The sequence below is a fragment of the Apis laboriosa genome, unplaced genomic scaffold (assembly GCF_014066325.1).
Source record: "Apis laboriosa isolate Shangri-la unplaced genomic scaffold, ASM1406632v1 scaffold159_cov155, whole genome shotgun sequence".
In the NCBI taxonomy this organism is placed as follows: domain Eukaryota; kingdom Metazoa; phylum Arthropoda; class Insecta; order Hymenoptera; family Apidae; genus Apis; species Apis laboriosa.
In genome coordinates this window covers 50,668-75,841 of record NW_025222085.1, presented here as the reverse complement: position 1 = coordinate 75,841, position 25,174 = coordinate 50,668, and the positions used below count along the sequence as shown (strand labels likewise).

General features: G+C 30.4%; 1 protein-coding gene across 1 annotated transcript in view; it reads right to left on the bottom strand.

The window, feature by feature from the left end:
• LOC122710878 (zwei Ig domain protein zig-8-like) overlaps nt 1–25,174 on the bottom strand; it is an 82,783-nt gene that overhangs the window by 24,018 nt on the left and 33,591 nt on the right. The window contains exon 2 of the mRNA XM_043929080.1: nt 24,033–24,273. Coding sequence (XP_043785015.1) covers nt 24,033–24,189 — 157 coding nt within the window. The 5' untranslated portion in view covers nt 24,190–24,273. The remainder of the gene's footprint in view (nt 1–24,032; nt 24,274–25,174) is intronic.

Genomic DNA, 25,174 nt, shown 5'->3' with positions numbered 1-25,174 from the left:
CTTCAAGATACCGAATTAAACGAGACAAAAATTAAAAATCTACACGTTTTATGTCAGAAATAAAATAAGCTTTTGTAGTAGAAAATAGAAGATTATAAATCGCGAATGCGTTTAATGATATTTCTTGCTTCTGCGTCATTAAGTTCCTTTTTACCATACTATTATTTAACACTAAGATAGCTTTAGAATGTGAATCTATTTCGGAATAATTTCTCGAGAATATTTGCAAGTTAAGTATCTGATTTCCAATTTTCCAATACAGTGCGAAAAATCTAAAACTATCGAAAATAAATCTCGATAATAATTCATAACTATTTTTATGAATATATTAAATCTGTTAAAATCAATCTATCAGATCTTCATACTCTTTAAACTGATAAAATATATATTGAATCTATTATTAATATAAATGCATAAAATTAACGAATATACGTTAATGAATCGTAATATTATTTAGATATTGTTATTAAATTATATATAAAATTATAAATAATTTTAATTGATTCCATTAAGGGATAATAAATATCGTTTGTCATTAATTCATCCTCAATTTATACACTTCGATACAATTCAAACAGATATTATTATTATTACACAAATGATCAAAATATCCAAATACTTCAAACAGGTATTATGCACCATGTTTCATGATCGATTATTTCGCTCGTTGTCACGCGTCAATGACGCGCGAAATATTCATCGGCGGCTTCCTCGGGGATCACAGAAGATGGTCTAGCATGAGAGAACATTAATTAAGCTTCGCGCGTGTCCTTCAGGTATTCGAAAATACCTCGCGTATAATCGAGGGTAGGAAGGAAAAAAAAAAGGAAGGAAGAAAGAAAAAAGAAAGGAAAAGAAGAGCGAAGTCGTTGCACGGATCTTTCATTAGCGCTAATGGGAAGCGGCTGAATTCGTGTTGAAAAATCTCTCCCCACTCCTCATCTTTCTCCTCGTTACCACCACACTTCCAGTTCCTTTCCTTTTTTGCCAGTCGATTCTGAGGATAGATCAGGATTAAAGCTCTTCGACGTGTTGTGCGTTCGACCATCGATCGAAAGTTTTCGCTTCGATCGCGCCGCGAACTTTACATTTGCTGATTAACACTGCTCGATTACGGAAGTCGACGAATTTTAAATACAGGATGCAATCGAAACCGGTGTTGCTTTCAGCGGTATTTGTATCGCGAGTCTTCTGGGGTGGTGTCTATAGAAATTGGCTAATGTAATGGCGGTGGTGAAGATTTTTGCGGAAAGTTTTCTGATCCGATATTGTTTTACGTTATAGAGGAATGTTTAGTCTTTATAATATTTAGAAATTGATTTAAGGTTCTTTTGACAATGCTCTAAAAATTGGGTGAGAAAAATTTAAAAACTTCTGATATTTATTATTATTTTATATATAGGGGAAAATTTAAGTGTTTTGAAATAGTGCGTATAGAAATTAGAATGTGATGAAAATTTAATATGTAATATGAAATATAAGTTGTGTATGTAAATTAGATAAACACGATGAAAATTTAAAGAAAATTTTTGATATTTATATAGAAAATATACAGAAAAAAATATTTTATGTACTAATTAAAAATCAGGAGATACTTTGTAAACGTCTCAAGTAAATTCTACGATCATAAAATAAAAGTTTCTTAAACTTTTCTTCTTAGAAATTTTCTTCGAGATTATATAGGAAATATTTAATTCTCTCAAGGAAGGAAAAGAAAAAAGAGTTTCATTTTGAAGACAAAATTAAATAAAATAAATCGCAATCCGATATAGGATTGATTATTAGAGTTTATCGTTATCATAAAAGTGTCTCGATATCGGAAATACATAAGAGTATCGGCTCTATCTATTGCAAAGAAATTTTCCAAAATCTTCGTAATATTCAAATTTATGATCGTTTTTTTCATACATATCGGGAAGGTCGTCGATTGTTCATAATCTTATTGGAATATTTATAAATGGATAATATAAAAATACAAGGATCACGAGAAGAGTGATTTTAAAGTTTAATCTACCGCTATTACTACACACCGGCAAATATTAAAGCGGAAGGATTTGTTGTCGTCATAAAGGACCCGCAATTTACTATTCATGGTATAAACAAAGAACCGTTGGAAAACCGCTTTCAGAAAGCCGACGAATTATTAAACCGTAACTACTCACTTGTTCGTGGGTGAACACCGCGATGATTATTTTCTAAATAGAGCGTTATAATTTATTAATGCGGAAAATTTCGCGAAGAAAAAATAATCGAAATTGAAAATGATACATATGGATACTCGATAAATTTCGATTCAGCCACACGAGAGGTAAATGTGAAAAATTATTTCACTCGTATCATGAATTTAATTGAAATGATGCTTTCGGAATGTGTTTTGAACGAGATAGAAAGAAAATGACATAAATAAATTGTTTTAATTACGCACTTCGTAAAATGATATTGGTTCAATGGTGTTTTTATAAAACTTTAAAAGCTTCAATGATTATTTTTGTTTTACGAACGATAAAATATTCACGATATAATCTTTCATCGATAATTTCATCGTTTTTAGGTAATATCTTTTTTATATGGGTTTAATTGAATTCTATTTGTTTTTGGCATGATGTTTTTTCCATGTTTGAAAATTTTCTGTTATCGTTTTTAAATTTTTAAAAAAATATAAACTCTTTTTGTTTTTGATACGCATGAAAGAATAAATAATACTACAAATTGTTTTGAAAACCACAACTAATGATAACTATAAATCGTCATAATATTTTTTCAAAATTATGTAATTTCTTTCTAATAACAAAACATTGTTGAGACCCATTTTAAAAATAAAAAAAGCACATAAAAAGTAAACTCACTATTAAAAATTATAAAATCGAAAAATATCATTCAATTTCTTCTTAAATTATCAAAATTTTACTCTTAGCTTTCATTTCATTCATTTTTATCTCAATCTTCTTACGTTATAACAAATTCTCTACTTCTCCTGCGAGAACCATTTAATCATCTGGAAAAATCGCGTATCCCAAATAATTACTAAAAACATTTGTCCACAAAGACGAATCTCCGAAATGAGTAACGAACGAAGTAAGCGAAATAATCTCATCCAACTCATTCTTGTTCTCCCCTTATTTTCTTCCGTCGCGATAGCGCAACGTTTCATTGGAAAGAAACACTCTCCGAACCTTTGTCCCCCGCATTTTCCTTTTTTTTCTTCTCTTTTTTTCTTTCTTTTTTTTTCTTGCTCCTCATCTCTCACCCTACTACCCTTGCGGAACCGACACGACGAACGCATCCAACGAGGTCACAAGCATGCCTCGCAATCGAGGTCGTCGTTCCGGCTTCGCATCGACCACGTAATAAATGTACATCCAAGACATCATTTGTTTCCAAGCATTGCCTTATGGCCGAGAGCCACCATGGCCAAAGGGTCTGAGGGAGAGACCATTCGTCTTGTCGGTCGTTTTTCATCGGCAACTGCCAGCAGCCCATGGTGATGCCTTTCATGTACCGAAACGATGTACCGACCGCCTCTTTAAGCTCGTAATATGCGAAGCGGAAGTGGCCGGCCCCTTTGGTCAAAGTTGAAGGAAACGCGCGAAAGATGTGGACAGGATGCGGCAATTCTTTGCCTCAGGGCGGTGTACGGTTTCTTGTGTTCCTTGGCTCCTTCCTTTCCCGTGCTTTGCCCGCCACTCGATTCGCATTTTTTACCTATCCAGTTGAGAAATGAAGGCAAAAAGTAGCAGTACTCGAAGCACAAAGTGGATGCAATGGCAAGGAATTAGTGTCGCGAGTCCTGACGGCAAATCGTGAGCGATAAGGTGAAATGAGGTTAGCCGAATACTGGTGAATATTACACGATGTTTATGGAAATTTGTCCTTTCTTTTAACCGAATTCTTTTTTTTTTAAATGGATGAATGAATATTTATTTTTTTTTAAGTACATTTTGCAAACAAGTATCTACTTGGCAAATATTGTTAAATTTTTACAATAGAGTGATGTTAATATGTTGTTAAATTAAGGAATTTGAATTTTTATTTTCAAAGCTTGGCTTGATTTTTAAATATACTTTAAATATTTTGTAAATTTTTAAATTTTTCAAATCTAGTGATGTTATATTATAATGAAATAACTTGAGTTTTATCTTTACGTTTAATTTGAATTTGAATTATTGTGTATTCGTAGAAATTCATTCATATTAGAAAATAGAGTAAAAGTTTTTATTATAAATAAAGATTTGCTAATATTTTCTGTTAATATTCTTCTTTTTTATTTAAATTTAAAAATTTCTTTATTGTCTCAAATTGTTCCTATCGATTTCTCTGGATAAAGCAATTTCAATTTTGATTAATGTTAATAACGCGTATGCCGAATGCTTCGAAGGACATAAATCATTTTGGAGAATAATTATTATCATATGGCAAATCTGTTAGTATTCATCAGTGATCAGTCAACATCAATTTGATCCATTTTCCTTTATGCGAACAGTACAAAGAAATTTCACAAATTTGCACAGGATGACCATTTTCATCTATGAGCGGATTTATCACGAAAACTACATTTAAAAAACTTGATTCCTCTTGAAAAAATTCGATAAGATCATTAGAATAGCAAAGGACATAACAATTTGCAACTTTTCACAAAATCATATTATTTTTACATTGATATAATTTATCAATTTTATTCAACTTTCTTCCTGCAATTTTCTCTCAATTTAATCGGTCAAACTTTTGAGTATCATAACTTGAATAAAATAATCTTAAATGAACCTATAGTTTTCAATATACAGTAAACAATTTTTCTTTATTTCAAGATCACCGTTAAACCAGAAGAAACAACGCTGAAATCTAAGAACACGAGCATAGCAACTAGGCGACGTAGATCAGTAGTTACATGGGTGTATAATTACCTATCTTCACCCGGCCGACACCAACTTTCGTACTTCCACTTTCCCGATACGAACTTGCTTTAATCAAGGAAGTACATCACGACTCTATGGTGCTCTATATTGTACGATAGAGAGTCCCGAGAAGTATGCTCGCCTGCTATTAGGCGTGAATCTTTGGTCGGTTAAGTTTACCAACTGGAGGAGGAGTATCTTGGTGTTATTGGCATGCCAAGGTCATTTATCTTGCAATTATAATCTCGTCGATGATAAACTATCTCGAAACAAAACTTGTCTTCATTATTGAATTTAATAATGGGATTATAATTTTCAAATGTGTTTCAAAAATTTGGAAGAATTTCATTTTTAAATTTATAAAAATTTTTAAATTTATAAATTTGAATTTTTAGAAAAATTCAATAAAATATAAGGAAAGGAAAAATCTAATGATAAATGAGTACAAAAATTACAATTATAATTTCATTCATTATCTACTTTTAATATAATATTATTCTATTAATTAATGAAATTATAGTTTATCAATATATTTTAAGAATTTAAAAAATTTATAAGGATTCAAATTTTTATTCTTAAGAATAAAAATGAAACTGGATGTAAAAATTCTAAAACATAAGAGAATAAAAATTTGAAGATGAAAAGAATAGTGTAATTAAAATGAGAAAAAGTTTTAATTGTTACTTGAAATGTTGAAACAAATTTTCCTACAAAAACTGCGGAAAATAAACGAAAACGTGGAAACACATTTTAACAATTCCTCCACAATAGTTGGAAATAGATTTTTAAATTTGGCGCACGTCGACAGAAGATACGTGTGGACAGTTAATTAGATAGTTAACCGAATTGAGTAACTTCATAATTTCGAATGTGAGACAAAAAGAAGTAGCATTATATCATTTGAATCTCATTCTTTTATCTTTCTTTTTTTTTTTTATAAAATTTTTATAAAGAACCATATTAAATTTCATTTATCATTAGTTATTTCATTTTAATAATATACAATATATAAAGTATAAATTAATTATAAATATTTAAAATACTTAAAATATTTTGGCTTTTTTTTTTATTTTGGCTTTATATTAATATGTTTTTCGAGTTATAAAGAATATTTCACTATTATTTTATTTTTAATATTATTTATTATTAATTTATAAATTTCAGTGCTGTTTTCTTCTGATGATAATAAAAATCAAAATTAAATATATGTGTAGCTTATTATAGTAATCTGATAAATAAACATCTCGATATTTGTATTAATATACAGAAGATCCTTAACTTGTTTACAAACAGCTTTGAGAAACGGACAGAAGAGTTTGCCAATTAGATTAAGCCCATAAGTTTTGCTCCAGTTACGAAGCTCACACATTCTGCCAAGTTTTGAACATACCAATGGCTTACATCTTAAACAACTTTCAGAACCTATATTTATCTTCTTGTCTATCCTCTTAATACCTATAATTTCTTCACTGTCACAAATTTTCAACAACACATAATATATAAAAACAATATATAACATAATTTTCGAAAATAGATATAATAAATTTTATTAAATATTTCTAGAATAAAACTTGCTAAAAATGAGGATATTTATATTATTAATAAAATTAATTGTTGTAATAGAGAATTCATTGATGAATTTATGTACCAAGATTAAGTGTATTAATATACTTTTGTCATCATTTCTCAGTAATGAGTTTCATGTAGGTGGGGAGATGTCTGTACACAGGTAACACTGGACTAATTCTCTGGCAAGGCGACATGTTTCCCAACAACGATGAAACTTTCCAGCTAATCCCACTCTGAACCCTTCAGCTGATGTGGGGTATTATATCTCATGAGATTTCGTTCTCCTAGATATCTCTACTTCAATACATAATTCGATATTAATTATCCCAAATTACTATTTGCCTACTATTTATTATTTTGATTTCACTTTTTAATCGAATTAAATTGATACTTTTCATATTTTTTTCATTACTTTTAATGATTTTTTTATTTTATTCGTTTATCCATAAAATTTTAGCAATCTTACGAAAAGTATTATTCAATTGATGAAAAAATCAGAATTTTTATAGATCAGCTAAGTATAGATCATAAAAATTAAAAATTAAAAATAAATTGAAAATACTAAATTGAAAAACTAAAAATTTACCACTTTATCAATGAAATTTCACGGGATACATTTAAAAATTTCCTATAGCAAATATTCAAATATTTTCATCATACATAATCATTTGGCCCATTATAACCCTCATGCAAGACAATGATAATCGAAGCAATATTTAATCACCTACCTCGTCATACATAACATTGTCACGTTCGACGCGTCAATTTCCATCGAAAACAGAAGCAAACGTCGATCACGTTAAAACCTACAAACTGTACTTTAATCCATCGTCCAACACCGATATGGAAAACGTTTCGTGGCTTAACGTGGATTGATACAGTACGTCACTATCCGACGAATGTTTTGTCTGCCTATTAGTTGTCCTCTCGTTTCGTTGTCTCGTCCAATAGCTCGTCCACGACTAGTTCCACTATATTTCGCATCGTACCTCGTTTTGTTTACTATGTTGTGATGTAGCGAATCAACAACTCGGTCCATCCGTAGTGATCACGTTTCGCACAGTCGAATCTCAGGCATCGACGAAACACCGTGCTCGTATCGTCTGAATGGCATTCTACCCTTGCACCATTTCGGTTACGATTGTTTACGAGCGTCATAAATCTTTCCAAGTATGCCTCTTTCCATCCATGGAAGAGTGATCAGAAATCATTGCATTCATTCGAATTTGAAACCATTCCTTCTCGTGAATAATAGGTTTTGAAAATGCAGTATATTTCATGATAATTGGAGATCACATTTCAAGAAAAATATTCATTGATACGTTTTACGATAGAGAGATGAATATGGAATGAAATTTATAAAGTTAGGAGACTTGAAATTGTGTATTTATGAATTTATGATACATAATACTTATTTTTATTATTAATTGTAATTTAATATGGACGAAATTAACATTGTAATCTTCTAAATTTTATAATCACTTGTCATGTGAAAATAAATTGCCTCTTTGTAAGAATTCTTACATTTATTTTTATGTCGTCAAAAAAATTTGAATTGAAATATATATTTAACAAGTGAATTCAGAGATCATAATCGATATATTAATATCATTTTACTATAGGACAATTAATCGATCATTGCGAAAAAAAACAAGTTGCCGAATGAAATCGTTTAAAAGTCTTTTTTAAAATGTACATGACAAATTGTATGCACAGTGATCACTATCAGCCTTGATTTAGTAGGGAAGTGCAATAAGCTAATATACGTTGTCTGACCAACGGCTGACATTATCTACTATTCATTTGCTCGGCATGCTTCCGACTATCGACTCCAAGAGTGCGAAGTTGTTTCGAGAGCGTAATATATCAACGAACACGTGAGGGAATAATAAAGTAAAAATCACAATTCAAATAGCGAGAATGCAAAATGGTGATTACATGGAAAAAAACAGTTTGTCTACATTTTTTGTTGAAGATCAAAAGATTGATTTTCGATGTTATACAAGGTGTTGATATGAGATATTTTTGAAGGATTGATTTTAGAAAATAAAATAAACAGAAATATTGATTGAGATTTATTTACATCTCTTATATTTTTTTTAATTATGACTATATTTTATTTATTATTTGTTTATTAATTCTTCTAATTTTCCAACAAATTTATCTTTTGATAAATGAAGGAAAACTTTAATGATATTCTTTCCAAACAAAAAACTTTAATGTAAAGAAAATTTGAATATTTCTTTTTATAAATTTAAGAAATTTAAGAAATACAGATTTATTTCAATTTTAAGAATAAAGAATTGATACAAATTGAGATCTGTATTTAAAGATCATGACAAATATTATAAAATATATATGATTCATTAATAAAATAAATGTTCATAAATATTAAATAACTTTTAATTAAAGAAAAAAAAAGAAACAAATTTCTTAAGAAACTTTTTAATTATGAAAAGGACAAAAATAATCATAATAAAGACAAAAAAATCATAATAAATAAAAGAACAACATATACATAATGTTTTTTTCATCTTTTAAAAAGAATGTTAACAACATATACAATGTATACTTTCTAAAAAATAATCTTTCCATTTTCTTTTCCTTTTTATCATTAACATCTCTGAAACGTAAAGATCAAGATACAACGTCAAAGCAACTGGCTACCTCTTTACCAAGTAATAAAAGAATTTCAAATGCGAAAAGAAATTGTTAAAGAGAAAAAAATGCTCCAACTTCTGTTTTTAAATTCGAGTAGAAAGAGATGAAGAAGTTTTTCGAGCAAACCAAAAATCGCAAGATGCTTATTGCTTGTATCCACAAAATCTGTGCGCGCATTATTATATTATTCATGTGATGAACAGACGTTACACGGACACTTTACAATCTAAAGAGAGTCGACAATGCCACAGGCGAGTTGTGGCTGCGACAATGACCATTGTGTCCGTGGGGGACTCTTCATGCAAAAGTATACGTCTCTTTCCACCGACAGTGAAAACATCTGTCTTGTGTATCGAGGGAAACAAAGGAGGTTGAATTTTAATCGATTTTTATTCGTTGCATTCATCCAAGAATCATGGGTTCTTGATTTTTTGCAAAATTTCTTTCATACGATGGATTCGAGCATAAGAATGTTCATTGTGTATAATTTAAAGAATAAAGATGTTAACTGGTTTGGAAATATTTGAATAATGTTAACAAGTGGGTAAATATTGAGTAAAAAAGAAAGAGAGAAAGAAAAAGAAAACATTTTTTTGGAAAAAATCGTTAAACGATAGTGTTAATTATTATTTTTCGTTAATTCGAAAAAATACAAAAGTAAAACGAATATTGAAAAATTTGAAATATTTATAATAGGGCAGGTGTATTGTGTTAAAAGTGGATTTATTCAATTTATTTCTTCGATGATTTAATAGCCCTGCAAAAATATACAAATCAATTTGAATGTCGTTCGCAAATAATTACCCATAAATAAATGGAGAAATATATCGTTTCAAAATTTATAGATCTTTTTTTTTGATGAATTCTCTTTCATTGAAGCATGAATTATAGTATGCATCCTTATATCTGGTATTGACAATGAGAGAAACTGAATTTCAAATTTTCATCGAACATCAAATTGATTGACTGATTTTATTTCGAACTGATTAATTAAAATAATAATCTTAAAGAGAAAAAATAAATTAAATATGCATATCAATTTTTGATATGTATACTTCCAATTAAAGATTTAAAATAAAACATTCCATAATATATTTAAATATACATAAGCACATTTGATATAAATTAATTATCAAGATTCAAGACACTATATCTTTCATTTTAAACATAAAAAAAGATGAAAAATTTTTAAAATGCAACGAATACAAATGTAAAGAAAATGAAAGGAATAATTAATGATTCTTTGGATTTCTAAAAAAAATAGTTATTCAAAAGTTTCATCATTAATCAAACTCCATCATTATGTAATACTAATTTCAAAATTTGACAAAGATTCAATAAGAGAAGAAAAGAAAAAGCAAAATTTTTGATCCATAATACGTGAATAATTTCCCATTTTAACACAAATTTTTCTACATCTAATTATTTTTAATATCGTGAAAAATTTACAATGTATCAACTTGTAGAAACTGAATTATCAATCAACCGACGAAGAATGACAATTCTTGAAAGCATGGAACCACGACAAACGAACAGCTTTTAGATTTCTTTCAGATCTACGACATTTTCCTTTATCGTACTATCGTAACTTCCTCGGTAAACGTACAAGTCTTTACAAGACTGACGATTCGAAAGCCGATTTCCTTCAAATCGATCTGCACTTGGGAGAGTCGTGATCTGCTCGACCGACGTCTCCGCTATGATGGAACTACTTGAAAACTTCTATTCGGCCGAGTGTCGTCTTTCATTGATTGAACTAACAAGCGGAGCCATCTCAGTTCGAATAATTTAATATAATGAAATTATTTAAAATAATTGCCAATTCTTTTGTTTATTGACTTGAACAAATACAACGATCTTATTTTATATTGTGTCAACGATCTGTATTAACTGACTCTTTATTTTAAAAGAAACAGTTTGAGATTTAATAATCAATCAATTAAAATTTGCTAATTGTACAGCTTGGAAAGAATTATTTCGATACCCCTATATTTTAGACGCACGTAAGATCGTATCATATTTTCTTAACACGTAAGGAGAAGAATATATAACGATCAGTCTTTTCGATAAATGTTTCATTTCACGTCTCCATAGTAGCTTGAAGCTTTTCAAAATTACACGTCTTTCGTTTTATGTATTTAGCGTAATGCAATATGTTGGTACGGTTATTTTTCGCAACTTCAATGAAATTACATCGTATTAGTATAAATGCCGCTTTGAAGAAATCCCTTCAACACAACTAAAATTGGACTTTCATGAGGATTTGGAAATAGCTATTTTCCTGGCAATAAGAGGGTAACTATAATAGTTATTATATGAAAATTTTCTTTCAGTATCTATCGTACCAAATATGTGGTATCTGGTAAACCATATTTATTTTATAAATATTAGAATAAATTTTCTTTTATTACAATATTTATTAAGATGGAAAGAACTCACAATTGTAATCAGAGCTTAAAGGATTCGAGATCTCTATCTATCCAACAGCAATTCGTATAAATCTACGAGGATGCTAGACTTCAAAATAGGGATTATGGGATTGCGAGGTGGTTCCAAAATTAAGGATACATATATCGTTGCGCAACGCTTATCTAGATATTGTGAACCAACTTCGCGTGGATTATGTGCAAAATTCAGCCAAAATTCTCTCAGATCTCTATTATAGGCCATACTTATTGCATTATGTTGTATAAAAATTGGTTAGAAATTAATTATTAAGAAATGTATAAATATAAAAAATTAATATATGCGAAATCAATTTTTTATTTTGGAATTTTACTCGTCAATTTTATAAATAAAAATTAATTGTTTCCCAACTGAAAATTCTGTTGAATATTTCGAATAATGAAAATAGTAAAAAAAAAAAAAAATAAATATTTCTTTTCATTGCTCGTTATTTTTTGCTCAATATGGAAATCAAAATTTCACGATGTGAAATTCATGTTAAAAATGTATTCGTGCATCTAGTCAAACTTTGTAAATTTACCTATTATACACCTATTATACATACAACTCACAGTAATTCGAACTTTTTCGCTCGTTTAATCTTAATATAACAGTGTTGCATACTGTATTGTTAAACATCGAACAATTAAAGCCGTTAACGAACGATTCATTCATGTTTTTGGATCCATTAATGTGCATGAAATATTTCACCTTAGATATCAATACCTTAATTATTACAATCAAATATGATATTAATTGTTTCGTGGAATTCTGAAGTGTCTGAATAACAAACAAATAAAAAGATATTACAAGTACTTGATGTCAAAATGATATAGTGCATTAAGAGTGGCTGTGAATTGATTTTGCAAATTCGAACGAATATTTCTTGTTACATAATAGTTAAGTTTTTAATTCAATACAGAATTGATTGGAACAAAGGAAGAATGTATTACTTTTATAACTGTTTTATCTTGTATTAATTCTTGAATTATGTGAAGAAACCCTATTTGATCCTTGTGACATGATAATAAAATAATAAGCTATAACAATTAAATACGATAAAATTGTACAATAAACAATAGTAATTTCAAAGTTATATCACCAAGATTAATCTTTTAATAACTAATTCTAAATTTAATTAAATATCAGTATTATCCAAATGTCACAATTATCTCGCTATCATATTATTATCAAATTAACTAAAACGATAAAGATAGCTAAGAAATAAAAATAAGTCTATTTTCATTTTAAACAAATATTTCATATTACAAAAGAAATTATAATTTTTCATTGACGAGAATTTAATTCCAAAATTATGACATCTTCGAAAAGTCGCACAATAGCAAATAAGGATTAAACCCACCCTGTATTACGTTTCGGTGTAGCATCAATGAGGACGGTCGATGGTAGCAATTCAAGAATTTCCTTTACCGAACCAGTATCCACAACTACACAGCTCTTCAGGTCGAATCTAATCAATGAACAATTGGTAATTTACAACGTTAGACCGATTACAACGTTAGAAGGATGTGTTGCATCCGAGTTGTAATTCGGTTTCAACTCGTGGAGGATTAATTGTCGAATTTTCTATACAGATGAAATTGTACGCTGATAAAATGACCCGAAAAAATCTTGGAGTTCGATCTAATACAAGGCGCATTAGAGCGCGGTTGAATTATTATCGAACGTTGTCAAAGGATTCTACCCCTCGTCGGAAATGCGGTCGTAAATGGGTCCGAGAACGGCCGTAATCCTGGAACGCGTGCATAAATAGGTAGACGAGGATAGCTTTTAACGGCTTTCCATAAAAAAAGAATATCGGAAAAGAGGCACTTTCTGCGTCCTTCGCCCATAATTTTTGCTTTGTCTTCGACTTCGATGTTCGGTTGTGCATAGGGGGTGGTTTTATTTCGTTCGAAGGACTTAGAGGGGATTAACGCTTAGGAGGGTAGCGTTTAATGAAGTATACTTTCGTTTATAAATTACAAGATAGTTGAGGATAAACATGGTAAGCTCGAGAAATCATTAGAGAATTATTAAAATTGTTAGGAATTATTGTTCCATTTAATTTTTTTATTTTTTTCCTAAGAAATATGGGGCAACACGTGTGATTAAAGATTTAAGAGAATGTAGATTATTATTATTTACATCATGAAAATAGAGAAAATCATATCATTAAAGTATCTTTTATTATTTCATCCCGATATCGTAATGTGTACAGGAATCTAGGAATCACGTCTGTCACTTGGAATATAGCCATGTTACGTAAAATATGCAAAACTACTTATCATGAAAAATTTGCATTAATATCCGCAATCTACTTATAAGTGAATTATCAATTGTTTAATATGTGATTGCATTATGTGAGACCGCCTAATTCAAAGAAAAGTTATCTAAAAAAAGACAAAGATGACCAATACTTATAATTTAGAATTATTCTAAAAAATGTATTATTTAAATTTTAAAGAATTAGAATTTGATAGAAATGAATTTTATGCTTAAGTGAAATATAGATTTAAAATCTTATATTTAAAGAAACTCAAAAAACTTAGTGAAACAAACAACAGAATTAAGAAATGAGATATTCTAGCGAAACGTCAAATTGAAATACGTCAATAATATTTTATATAAATCCTCAAAGGATTAATGAGATGAAACGATCAAAGGAAATAAATATCTCTAACGAGACAAAAGTGTAATCTCGTATAATAATTTCGATGTTAAATATCGAGGTCAATTTAGGGGGATATCATCGTGGAATTTCACTCGGTTCACCGCAACGACAACTTCCGGTCGACGAGGCGACAAATCATGCGTATCACCACGCATCGTTCGGATAAATTTTGGCGTGGAAAGTGGCGTGCTGGCGCCGATATATTTCTGACGCTCGAGTGCCACTCTGTAGCGAACGATCTCGTGCACGCAATTTGCATATATGCCTAGGCTCAGGTGATGACGCCTGATACCGTAGTCGTCCACCTAACAATTTCATTTGCAACGATGCTCGTTACCATTCGAGTTCGTCTACGTTTCCTCTCTCTGTGATCCATCGAGGGATAAGTAACAAATGGCAAACCAAGATGTAATCGAGTTTAACTTCAAATGAATTGCGTTTCCATTTATTTGACTAATATGTGTGACTAACATCAGAGGAAAATATTTTAATCGTTATCTTAAGGTCCGATATATTCTATGTTGAAAAATAGAAAATTTTTATTAAATTTGTATTTGAAGTTTGATATTCTTTTTTTTTTTTCGAAATTTTAATTGAGAAAAGATTGATTGATTGAAAACTTTTGGAAGAGAAATAAATTCTATTTCACGTATAACGGATGGATTGGAGTAAGTTAATATGGAATATTTGGTATATACTATTTTCTTACTTTATATATCAAAATCGGAAGTACTGATAAAAAAAATTTCAAGTATACGATGTCATGTAATTTTTTTTTCTGTCTGTGACCTAGTTTCCACCATAAAAGAAAGGAAAGAATTTAGGTCGACCCGGTAAATTATTTTATACTTAGTAGATTTGAGGAAAGCTTTCTTCGAGAACAGATTTTCGATGATTAAGGAAGTTATCTCAATATAAATCATTTTAATAAAAGTCATATGGAGAGAGAATATTTAACCTTTAACTAATCAATATATATTGTATTAAAAAAGAATCTAATTAAAAAATAAATTTTCCTTAATATGATTATACTTGATTCCAGAGACAATATCCAATTTTACAAATTGATTCGTTATGTATCTTTCGATCTATTTAACACATTTTAACACGTGCTTTAAACGTGTATCAAACAAATCTTTCATCTCATTTCTCAATCATCGTGAATTTAATTACGCCCGTCTGATTAATTACACATGTCCAGCGTGTTCCTGTGATCTAATAGACGAAGGATCAAAGCATAACATTTTTTTTTCTTTTTTCAACCGACCAATACCGAATTAATTGGAATTACTCGAGAAAGTCGGTCGGCATCTGTAATTAAAATATGGCCATCGTGGTATCATTTTTTTTGAGATATCTATTCTCATCTCTCTTTCTCCTTTTGTTTCATCAAGATTCCATTGTGATTGCGATCGTTTTTCAAATCGTTTTACTTTTTTTTTTAATCCATCATTGTCTCGATGATTATCATTAATGAGGAATTGATTATCGCCTTTTAGATATTCGCTTCAAGAATCTATTTCACGTTAGATGCAATTATTGTTTGTATATTTATTTATTTATATTAATGTATATGTTTATTTAATATTTATTGTTGAAAAAATAAAAGTGACAGAAAAGTGGGAGAAAAAATTTCATTTCTAATGTTTCTCTCTCATTTCCTCAATCTTACATCATTATAATACTCTTCATCAATATATTATACACTTCATCAATATATTATAGAACCTACTTGTTTGAAAATGGAAATCTTGGAAATCAGTCGTATAAAGTAAAAGAATATGGCGAAATCTTGTCCGATTAAGAGCCCGCAGAACGAGTCTCGTTAAATGATATAATTTACTTTCACCGTCCGATTAAGCGGGCCAGACTTAATCAGCTTTCATTCTCGTTCCACTGAAATTCTATCCTGGCCGCGTTAACACGTAACACGAAAGCAAAGTGATTAACTGTTGAATAAGGGCGATGATGCTCGTATTCAGACGAGCACGATTTCGGAATTATTCATCGTGGCGAACGTTTCCTCTGGTCGTCGACTATCTGTCCATGATTATTCTCCGTTTTATACGACAATTAATTCCGGTGAAATTTCGATAGAAACTCTATTCCGCAACCGATAAACCAGCTGAAGCACGTTCTTCATTATTAACATTGTCGCGATTCTTATTATTATTCGACGACGTTTATTCCAACTTTTCCTAATTCACAGAGAAATCAACGACGTTTTATCGTTTCTCTTCTCTTTCATCACTGAACGAAGTATTACCAGTAATAAATATTTTATTATTAATAATAAGAAAATATATTTTTTTATTGGAAAATTTTCTTGATCTTTTAATAATTTCAAAATGATTCCTGATATTTGAAAAAGCGATTCATTCGAGGGTCAATGAGTTATATAGATTTCTTCTTATGTTTGATTGCTTGTTCATTTCCTTTTTTCTGCCCGATTTTTTCCTCTCGTTATCTTTTCTTTTTTTTTTTTTTACGAAACAACCATTAAGGCAGTGTCTGCGATGGAGTTCTCTGTCGGGAGAAAAATGGTCGGCAAATTGTTCATTCAGAGAAAACTTTTCCGCTCGGTAGTTTCACGTATTAAGCCCTCGTTCTGTACGGTAATTAACTTTTATTCTGATACTATCTATTGCGACTAACTATCGAAACACGCGATTTTCCCTTAATGTATGCTCGTTTCAATATATTACTCGTTATAATTATAATCAATATTCCATAAAAAAAAAACGTCAAATTATAAAAGTCATAATAATCTCACACCTTTTAAATGCGATTCCTTTTCAGTATGGGCCTCGATAAAAAAAAATTTAATTCAAAGAATCCATTCTATTTTAAAAATATATTTCAATCTTGTCGAATTATTTCAATTTTAGTTAACATTAAATTTATATTAAAATCGATCTGAGGCGAGCGAAAAAAGGTTAATTACTTTGCCGAATGCAAAAAAAAGTGAATGGTTAATTAATAATTTAAGCTTTCGCCTGCTAACTGAGGCTGATTTTTCGTGTATTATTTAACTTATAAGCCGATCAATAGTAACTGGTACTTTAAAAGTAAAATTAAAAATCGAAAAAAAAGAGAGAGAAAAAAAAGAAAATTAATAGAACGACGAGAAGAACTTTGGACGCGTAATAAAAGTTTCGTTTCGAAATAACTTTCTTTTTCGTCTGGTGAAAAGTTTTCCGGATACGTCTCTATGCAATGACACACAAATTTCGTAGGAAAATCCTTCCGGTCGAGATTGAAGAAAATACCGGTTGAGTCGTGAGTATAGGACGAAGCTTTGCCTTTCAGTATCCTTGTTGCCAAAGGTAGAACCACATAAAATGTCTTTGGAATTCGTCTCAGTACCATCTTAACGTCGTTCCTTTTTCTCTGTCTTTTCGTATCCATCTATCCACTTATCTCTAACTTTTCAGGACATAGCTTACCAATCCTTACCGAATATCTCACGTGATTCTACGCCATTCACTACAGTTTATCTTTTCATATGATATCATTACTAAATAAGATTTTTTCTGTATTCGTTACTGTTAACAAATAACATTTTCTGTTTTCTTTTTCATTATCTTAAAGGATCTTGAGTATCTTAAAATATTTCTTTTATGATAAATCTTTTTTTTTAAATTTGAATTCTAAATTTTTAATTTCGGTATATGTAATTTGAAGCATTAATTTCGAACATTAGTTAAGCTTGTTATCAATTATAGCGTTAGATCTATAAGATCTCAACCCGACTAAAACACACAGTTTGAAACTTGAGTTATAAATTGAACTCGAGGCAAAACGATCTTTGCAGCAGTTTCCTTTATCAATTTACATTGTCAAATAATGTGACCCGAACGTGAAATCTAAATTATGATATTTCGACTTTCTTACTTTCTGCTCAATTTGTTCGGTTAAACCCTTCTGTGCTGGACAAAAAAAAGATAAAGAAATCTTTTCCAAGCCATTCATCCTCTCTCGTCAGAAATTTCGATAAATTCGATAATTCTTGGTTATTTATCTTCAAATTTTATTAAAATAAATTGTGACAAATTTTTTAACATTTCTTTTTTCCTTGTTGTTAAATTGTAACACATTAAAATTTATAATTTACAATTTATTAAACAACACATAACATAAAATTATAGTTTCATTTCCTTATTGCACACTTTAGCTTAATAAGATTCTCCAGGAAAACATCCAGGAAAAAAGAAAAAGCAAACATCAAAGAGCAACGATAGAATGAACCTCTGGCTCGACAGAGGGAGGGTTTTGTATGTCGTAAAATTCATCCGCGAAACGAAAGTTTGAGCGTGGCCGTGGGTTCGAATAGTCCCAGGGTAAGAAAGTTCGGTGTAACTTTCCCGGTTAGACGAATCACCGCCACGTTCGGCGTCGGTTTCACGAGCTTCACCCTCCGCGCCACTGATCAACTCAAGGGATCTGGTAATTAAACCCTCTCTAAACCATCTTACTCTTCGACTTCCCACGCGTCGTTTATTATATTAAAACGGAATCGTAGATTCCACGACGTGGCGCGCTTAATTTCACGGCACCTCTCGTTATTCTACCGTAAAATACCGATGAACTTTACCGATCTGTGAAGATACTACCCGCGGATCGATGGATCCGAAGAGTAAAAGCTTCCACGAAAGTGTCGGCGAGGGAAGATAAATTAGCTGATGTAAGAGATGTTACGGAAATGGGGTGTAAGTATAAGAGTTGGGGACATGCGGATGATTGGAAAGTTATTTATTAAGTATGATGAAAAAGTAACTTTTTATTATTATTTAGTCATTTGTATTTGAAATTATTTATATTTATTGATCGAACTAAAAAATATTTGTATATTATTTTATAATATTATTTTATAATATAATTTGTATATTATTGTGCAAGATATTAATGTATTCATGAAATATTTTTGGAGGCCAAAAACGAAAATATAAATTGATGTGCATAAAAATATAATATAATGGTTGAAGTTTATTTATTAAATTATAACCAATTAAAGTTTGCGTTAAATGAAGCAAGATGGAGATAAATGACAGTGCGACGAAGATAGAGTTGCCTCGCTTTATCTTCATTTCGCTTCCAACACGAACTTCAATTTCTTATAATTTAATAATTAATTGGTATTTTTATATATCTATAACTTTCATGATCGTTTTCAAGACGTTCTATGAATATGTTAATCCTGAATATTATTACATATAATTAATGTAATTATATGTTTTATTATAAAATGTAGAATCTGTTTTAAAAAAAGATTATATACAAATAGTTTTCGTAATCATTTCATATATATTATTTTATTTAATTTTAAACATCGAAATAAATATAAAAATATATAAGCAAATCAAAAATTAATTTTCATTACAAATTCTGTAGAAGCAATCGATTGCCATCAGACGTATCTAATAAATTTTAATAAATAATCTTCCAATCGATCAAATAATTTAACAATTCGTAGATAAGTATCCTTTCTTATCTTTAATTTTATTGATGTATGATTAATTTCTTTAATTTATTTCTATATGTGCCTAATGGACATATATTAGACAAACCTATCCTTGCAACACACTCCAACAAAACAATAGGGAGTGGATACAATATGTAATTACTTGTACATTCAGGTTCATTGCATTGGTATGAATCCATTCCTAACTTCACAGCGAGGAATCTCTAGACGTAAGATGTTTAGCATACAATTTTGAACAATGATGAAGTAAGTGAATTGTATTGTTGCTTGTACAATCAATTCAATTTAATCAGATTTAACTGTTGAATAGAGATGACACCATTACGTTAATTAAAAAGATTAGAATTTCGTTTAAGATTTTAAATATTATATTTATAATATCCAGAAAAGCATACTTTTTTTTTCGCTCCAAATTTTTTGTTCCAATTTGTCAGGCGTTTATTAAAGCGAGAATAGATTCGTTGCTGGACGTGCACGGTACAATATAAGCGAGAAACTTTTCTAATTTGCATCGATACTTCATAACGAGATTCCAGCGCGTTAAATAACAGTTAATTATACGTAGTTTTTGCCGATATAACTGCACCTGGTTTTTTTCACGGGTTAAATAACAACGATAAGCTCCGAGCATAATTAAAACGAAGACAACTGTCCTTTGTCTTTCTTCTCGTTGCTTCCGTTCCTGCTTTAGGCATCTCTCGACACCAATCATGCGATTTATAATGCAACGAGAAAGATAAAATGATAAAATATATATTCATCGCGACGAAATAATAGTAAAATTTGCTGGATTACGTTTCACCAGAGTCTAACGAGTTGACAGATGATGAGATTGTAAAACAAATTTAAGCGTAAGAAGGGAGTGATTATCCGTTTCTCTATAAAGAGCGTAATTAAACACTCTACGCTTTTATTGGTTTTCCGTGTTTGTTTTCTCATTACTTTGAAACATTCTCGTAATAAAATAGAGTCTAGTCGAGGCTTGGCAATTCTGCAAACGATTCTTGGATTATATAAGTTATAAAATTTTAATTAATAACAACATTTTACAATTATTCTGGAATAAAAAAAGAAATGCGATGTTTCTACTTTTTTATTTACCATAATCATGCGTCAATGATAGACTAGGATATATCACTATTGCAACTTTAAGAATTTGCAATTATTTAATATTCTTTGTTATTAAAATAATTTGATAATAATAAGAAATGTAATTATTAAATGCAAATTGTAGACTCAACATCCATTACACAAATATAATAATTTTTGAGAATTCTTTTCTTTCTCGTATTCTCGTATATATATAAGTGGTTATAGTTCATTTTAAATATTTAATTAAGAGCGATGTAATGTAACATAATTCCACAAGTAGTGAACATAGGATCATCCCTTTCGGATCAGGTTTGCGCCCCAACTTTAGAAACTTTAGTACTCGGATAGACAGGTGTTCGAGGACTAATTGAACTGATTCGTCGTTTAGGTCAACATCCAAAGTTAGTCTCGAATGTAAATCCTAAAGCAGTAATAAATTGAGAAGCTAATCCTGAAAAGACGGATAGATCGAAAGTAATTCTAACTGCACAGAAGATGATGCTCAAGATTTATCATATATCGTGATAACTTTTATCTCCATTTCTATTTTTTTCCCGTTAAAATAAATCTTTAAAATTTTATCTAACGAGGATGCAAAAGTAGTTAACTATAATTAAGGTTAACACGTAATTGCCATGTCGCGAATAATATATTTCTCGTTTCTTGAACATAAGATTTTTAATGCGCATTTTCATATGTACACATACATATTCCCTCGTATCTATCTCAATTCCACTTCAACGATAAATGATTTCAATAACATCATAGAAACAAAACACCCAATGCCTGATTCTTTATTTATCCCCGTAATTACTTCGAAACACGCTGAAAAAGCTCGAGCTCCATTTCTCTCCTCGCACCACATTCCAGAAAATTAATTCACAAGCAGATGGTTAACCTTCTCCATCTTCAACATTCTTTTCCTGTTTCAAATGGGACAAAAATTCACCGGTGAAACGACTTCGGTGAAAGGAAAAAACTTTTAAAAACTCCTTTGCGAAAAAGCTTTCGCCAGTAATAAAAATTCCTCTTGGTACAAATTCGCTCGAAGCGTTGCGCGACAAAAATTTCCAAATGGAAGGGGGAGGCGAAACACTCGAGAACGGAATTAAGGAGTTGTTCGATCGTGTTTCCATCATTGTCTCGCTTCACAGAATGAGAGGATGTGACGAGGGAATTTTACGGGGGATAAATCGGCGATAAATTCGGCGAGCACGCGATGGTACGTATGCAGAATGGTTGCTCGTCGTAGTTGGTGTTATCGAAAATGACGCGGCGACGTGACGTTGCCACTCGTTTTTCATGGAGGATCGATCCACGGTACGGGTGTAGTCGAATATCAACTCGCGATATATCCGTTCTTCTCTCTGTCTTGTTCCGCTCTTCGTCGCGCGGACGTAGTTGAAATTGCTTTTATAGTTGTCAATTCCCTTTTTACTCCGGAGGACGCTTTATCTCTGATGCTGGCTTCAAAGGTTTTTGTTATCGTTTATGAGATGTTGGAAATCTTACTTTATGTGCGATTATTTTGAACGTTTAATTCTAAAAGCTGGATTATGTTTAGAATTTATTTGAATCGCCTTAGGATCGCCTTTGAATCTCCTCCAAGAGATTTTTCTGATGAATTTTTTTTTTAATTTGATTGATTGGATGGACGATTGAATATGATGAAGTAGAAATATAATGAATGAATAAAAAAGTAGGTTCAATTTAATTTTCAAAATTAAACAAGATTTTGTATAAGTCCTGTTTGAAAAAATTTGCAGTGTATTTATTTGAAATAGTCTATATTTTATATAGAATAATTTCTAAGATTAGGATTATCTAAATTTTTTCACCTCTCTTAATTGTACCTTCAACTTTTATTTTCCAACTTCTTTTGTTACGTGTGGGAGTAAATTGAGAACAGTGAGAAAAGAATATATATTGTACGTATATACTTCGAAAGACGTAAAACATACGCTGTTATGCGCTTTTTTCTCACGTTGTTTACTTCGCTTTCTGTTGCACGGTTAGAGAAAAGTCTTCGAAACAAGAGTCAAAATAGTGCAGAGTTCACTTGCACTCCATTCTCAATTGTAGAATTAACAAAGAAATACGTCTAAATTCTAAATTATCCTCGTTTTATTCGTTGCTTTATAATTACGATTATTTAATTCAAATTTTTTCGAAATTTATTCTAAAATTTCATCTATCTTTTTTTTAAAAGAAAAAGAATATTTAACGTATTTTAAAATGAAATATTTAGCAAAAGAAAATTTACAATTTAAAAAAAACAATACAGATGTGAAATTTTGAAAAATTATAAATTTATGAGTCGTTTATCTTTTTCACGAAACTTTAGCGTATAACACGTATGATTTGATACATGTTCTTGGATCGTGTATCCAAATATTGGTTCGTGTATTCAAATATAGGATTTGTGAAAATCTCGGTTATATCACTATCTCACGTTTTATACGACATTATTCGTGACAAGAGTTTCCTATAATACGCAAAACCTCAGAAAAATTCGAATTGACGTCTTCAATAAAAACTGAAAGTTTCTGTCTCTTGTTGGACACAGACTGAATCAGAAAATTCTTATAAAAATATATTAACATAAAAACTGCACACACGTGAATAATTAAAATCTTATTATAAAAAAAAATTGTCACGAATATTATTATTATTTAATTTTTATTTAAAAACATATATATATATAGTATTTTAAAATCATAATAAATAATGCAAAATATTTATGCAAATTAAAATGAAACTAAGTGCATTTATTTGTTAATTTCAAGTCTATAATCTGTTCTTCTATCTACCTTTTCAAAACATATATAAGAAAATAAAATTTTTCAAGAATCAAATTTCTAATTTCATTTACTAAATTAAAGGAACTTTTAGGTATTAAAATAGATATTCATTATCTATATTACAAGAAAAAGAAATTAAACAAATAAGAAATTAAATAAGAACAACACCATAATAAAAAGTACCAATTATAATGCTTCCTTTTCATTTTTAAACATTGTATCTACCCAAAAAAAATTCTTATTTAAAGAAGACAATAAAATACACATATTTTAAGAAGGATATAACTAAAACAGGATAGCAAACGATAATTAATCTGATTTAATGAACACTCGTTATCCTAAATTAACACAATGATGATATTCTTCGACCTCCCCCCGCCCATAGAAACGGAACAATGTTAGGAAACGCGACTTACCTTGCAATCGAGTGATGTTCCTCGTCACTTTGTGCCCGTTAACGAGCTGCTCCCGCAAATGGATCCTCTCGCGATGACGCTGATAATTGCCGATAACGATCGTGGTCGTCACCAGCACGAGAAACAATTTCGGCCCCCAGGCCGGTCTCATCGACATCGTCCACCGGTTTTCGCATCCCCCGAAGCTTCTTATATTCCGCGACGTCTGTTGATTTTACCGGGCCACCGCGGAACACCGTCTCTGAAATCCAAACACCGATGAAAGTCCACGGTGGCCACACGCGGCTCTTTCTTCAACGGTTCAAGGAAAATTCCCGAATAACCCGATGAATACCGCGATACCGCCAAAATGACGATAGTTTGTGTACACTGTCGGGTAACTTGGTTGAAAATTGATGTTTGCTGCCTCCAATGTGTTTGCCAACTGATGTTCATAGGCGAATGGATTCGACAAAGGATTCGATCTTGACGACGTTTGGTTGAGATGATTATTTGCGATAAATGGGGACAATTATTTTCGATACAGATGTATCAATTCGTGCAGTTTCGACATGCTCATGTAGTTATTTCTAATTGTTTTATTCTTATTCTTGTGTAGATTAGTTAAGATCAATGGCGATTACAATAAAGTTGATAAAGAGAGATTTTGGAGATTTGAAAACAGAAATTCAGATAATAAACGAGAATATGTATGCTATCGATGATTAACGTATCTATAGCAAAAAATGCGATTATCGATGGAAGTCTATTAGAACATAGAGATCTTTATTTTATATCTACATCTAACCGCTGCAACATAGACAATCGTATAATTCGTAATAGAATTGTCGAGAATGTAATAATAACTTCGATTGTGAAAGAGAAATGTATTTGACGTATGATTTAGTTCTCGTTGTTCGCAGTCATAGTTCTATATACGTCCCCGGATAAATGTGAATTATCGGAAGAAAGACTGTAACATCGAGCTATATCGAAATGGACCAAATATCAAATCCAGATATATATTGTTCCACGAATATTTTCTCGAAACCGTACATACGTGTAAAAAAAAAAATTTTTTTGCATCAACAAGCATAAATTAAAAAACATCCTTTATATCTAACGAGGCCACGTAATAAATCATTATATGGTGTATTTTTTAT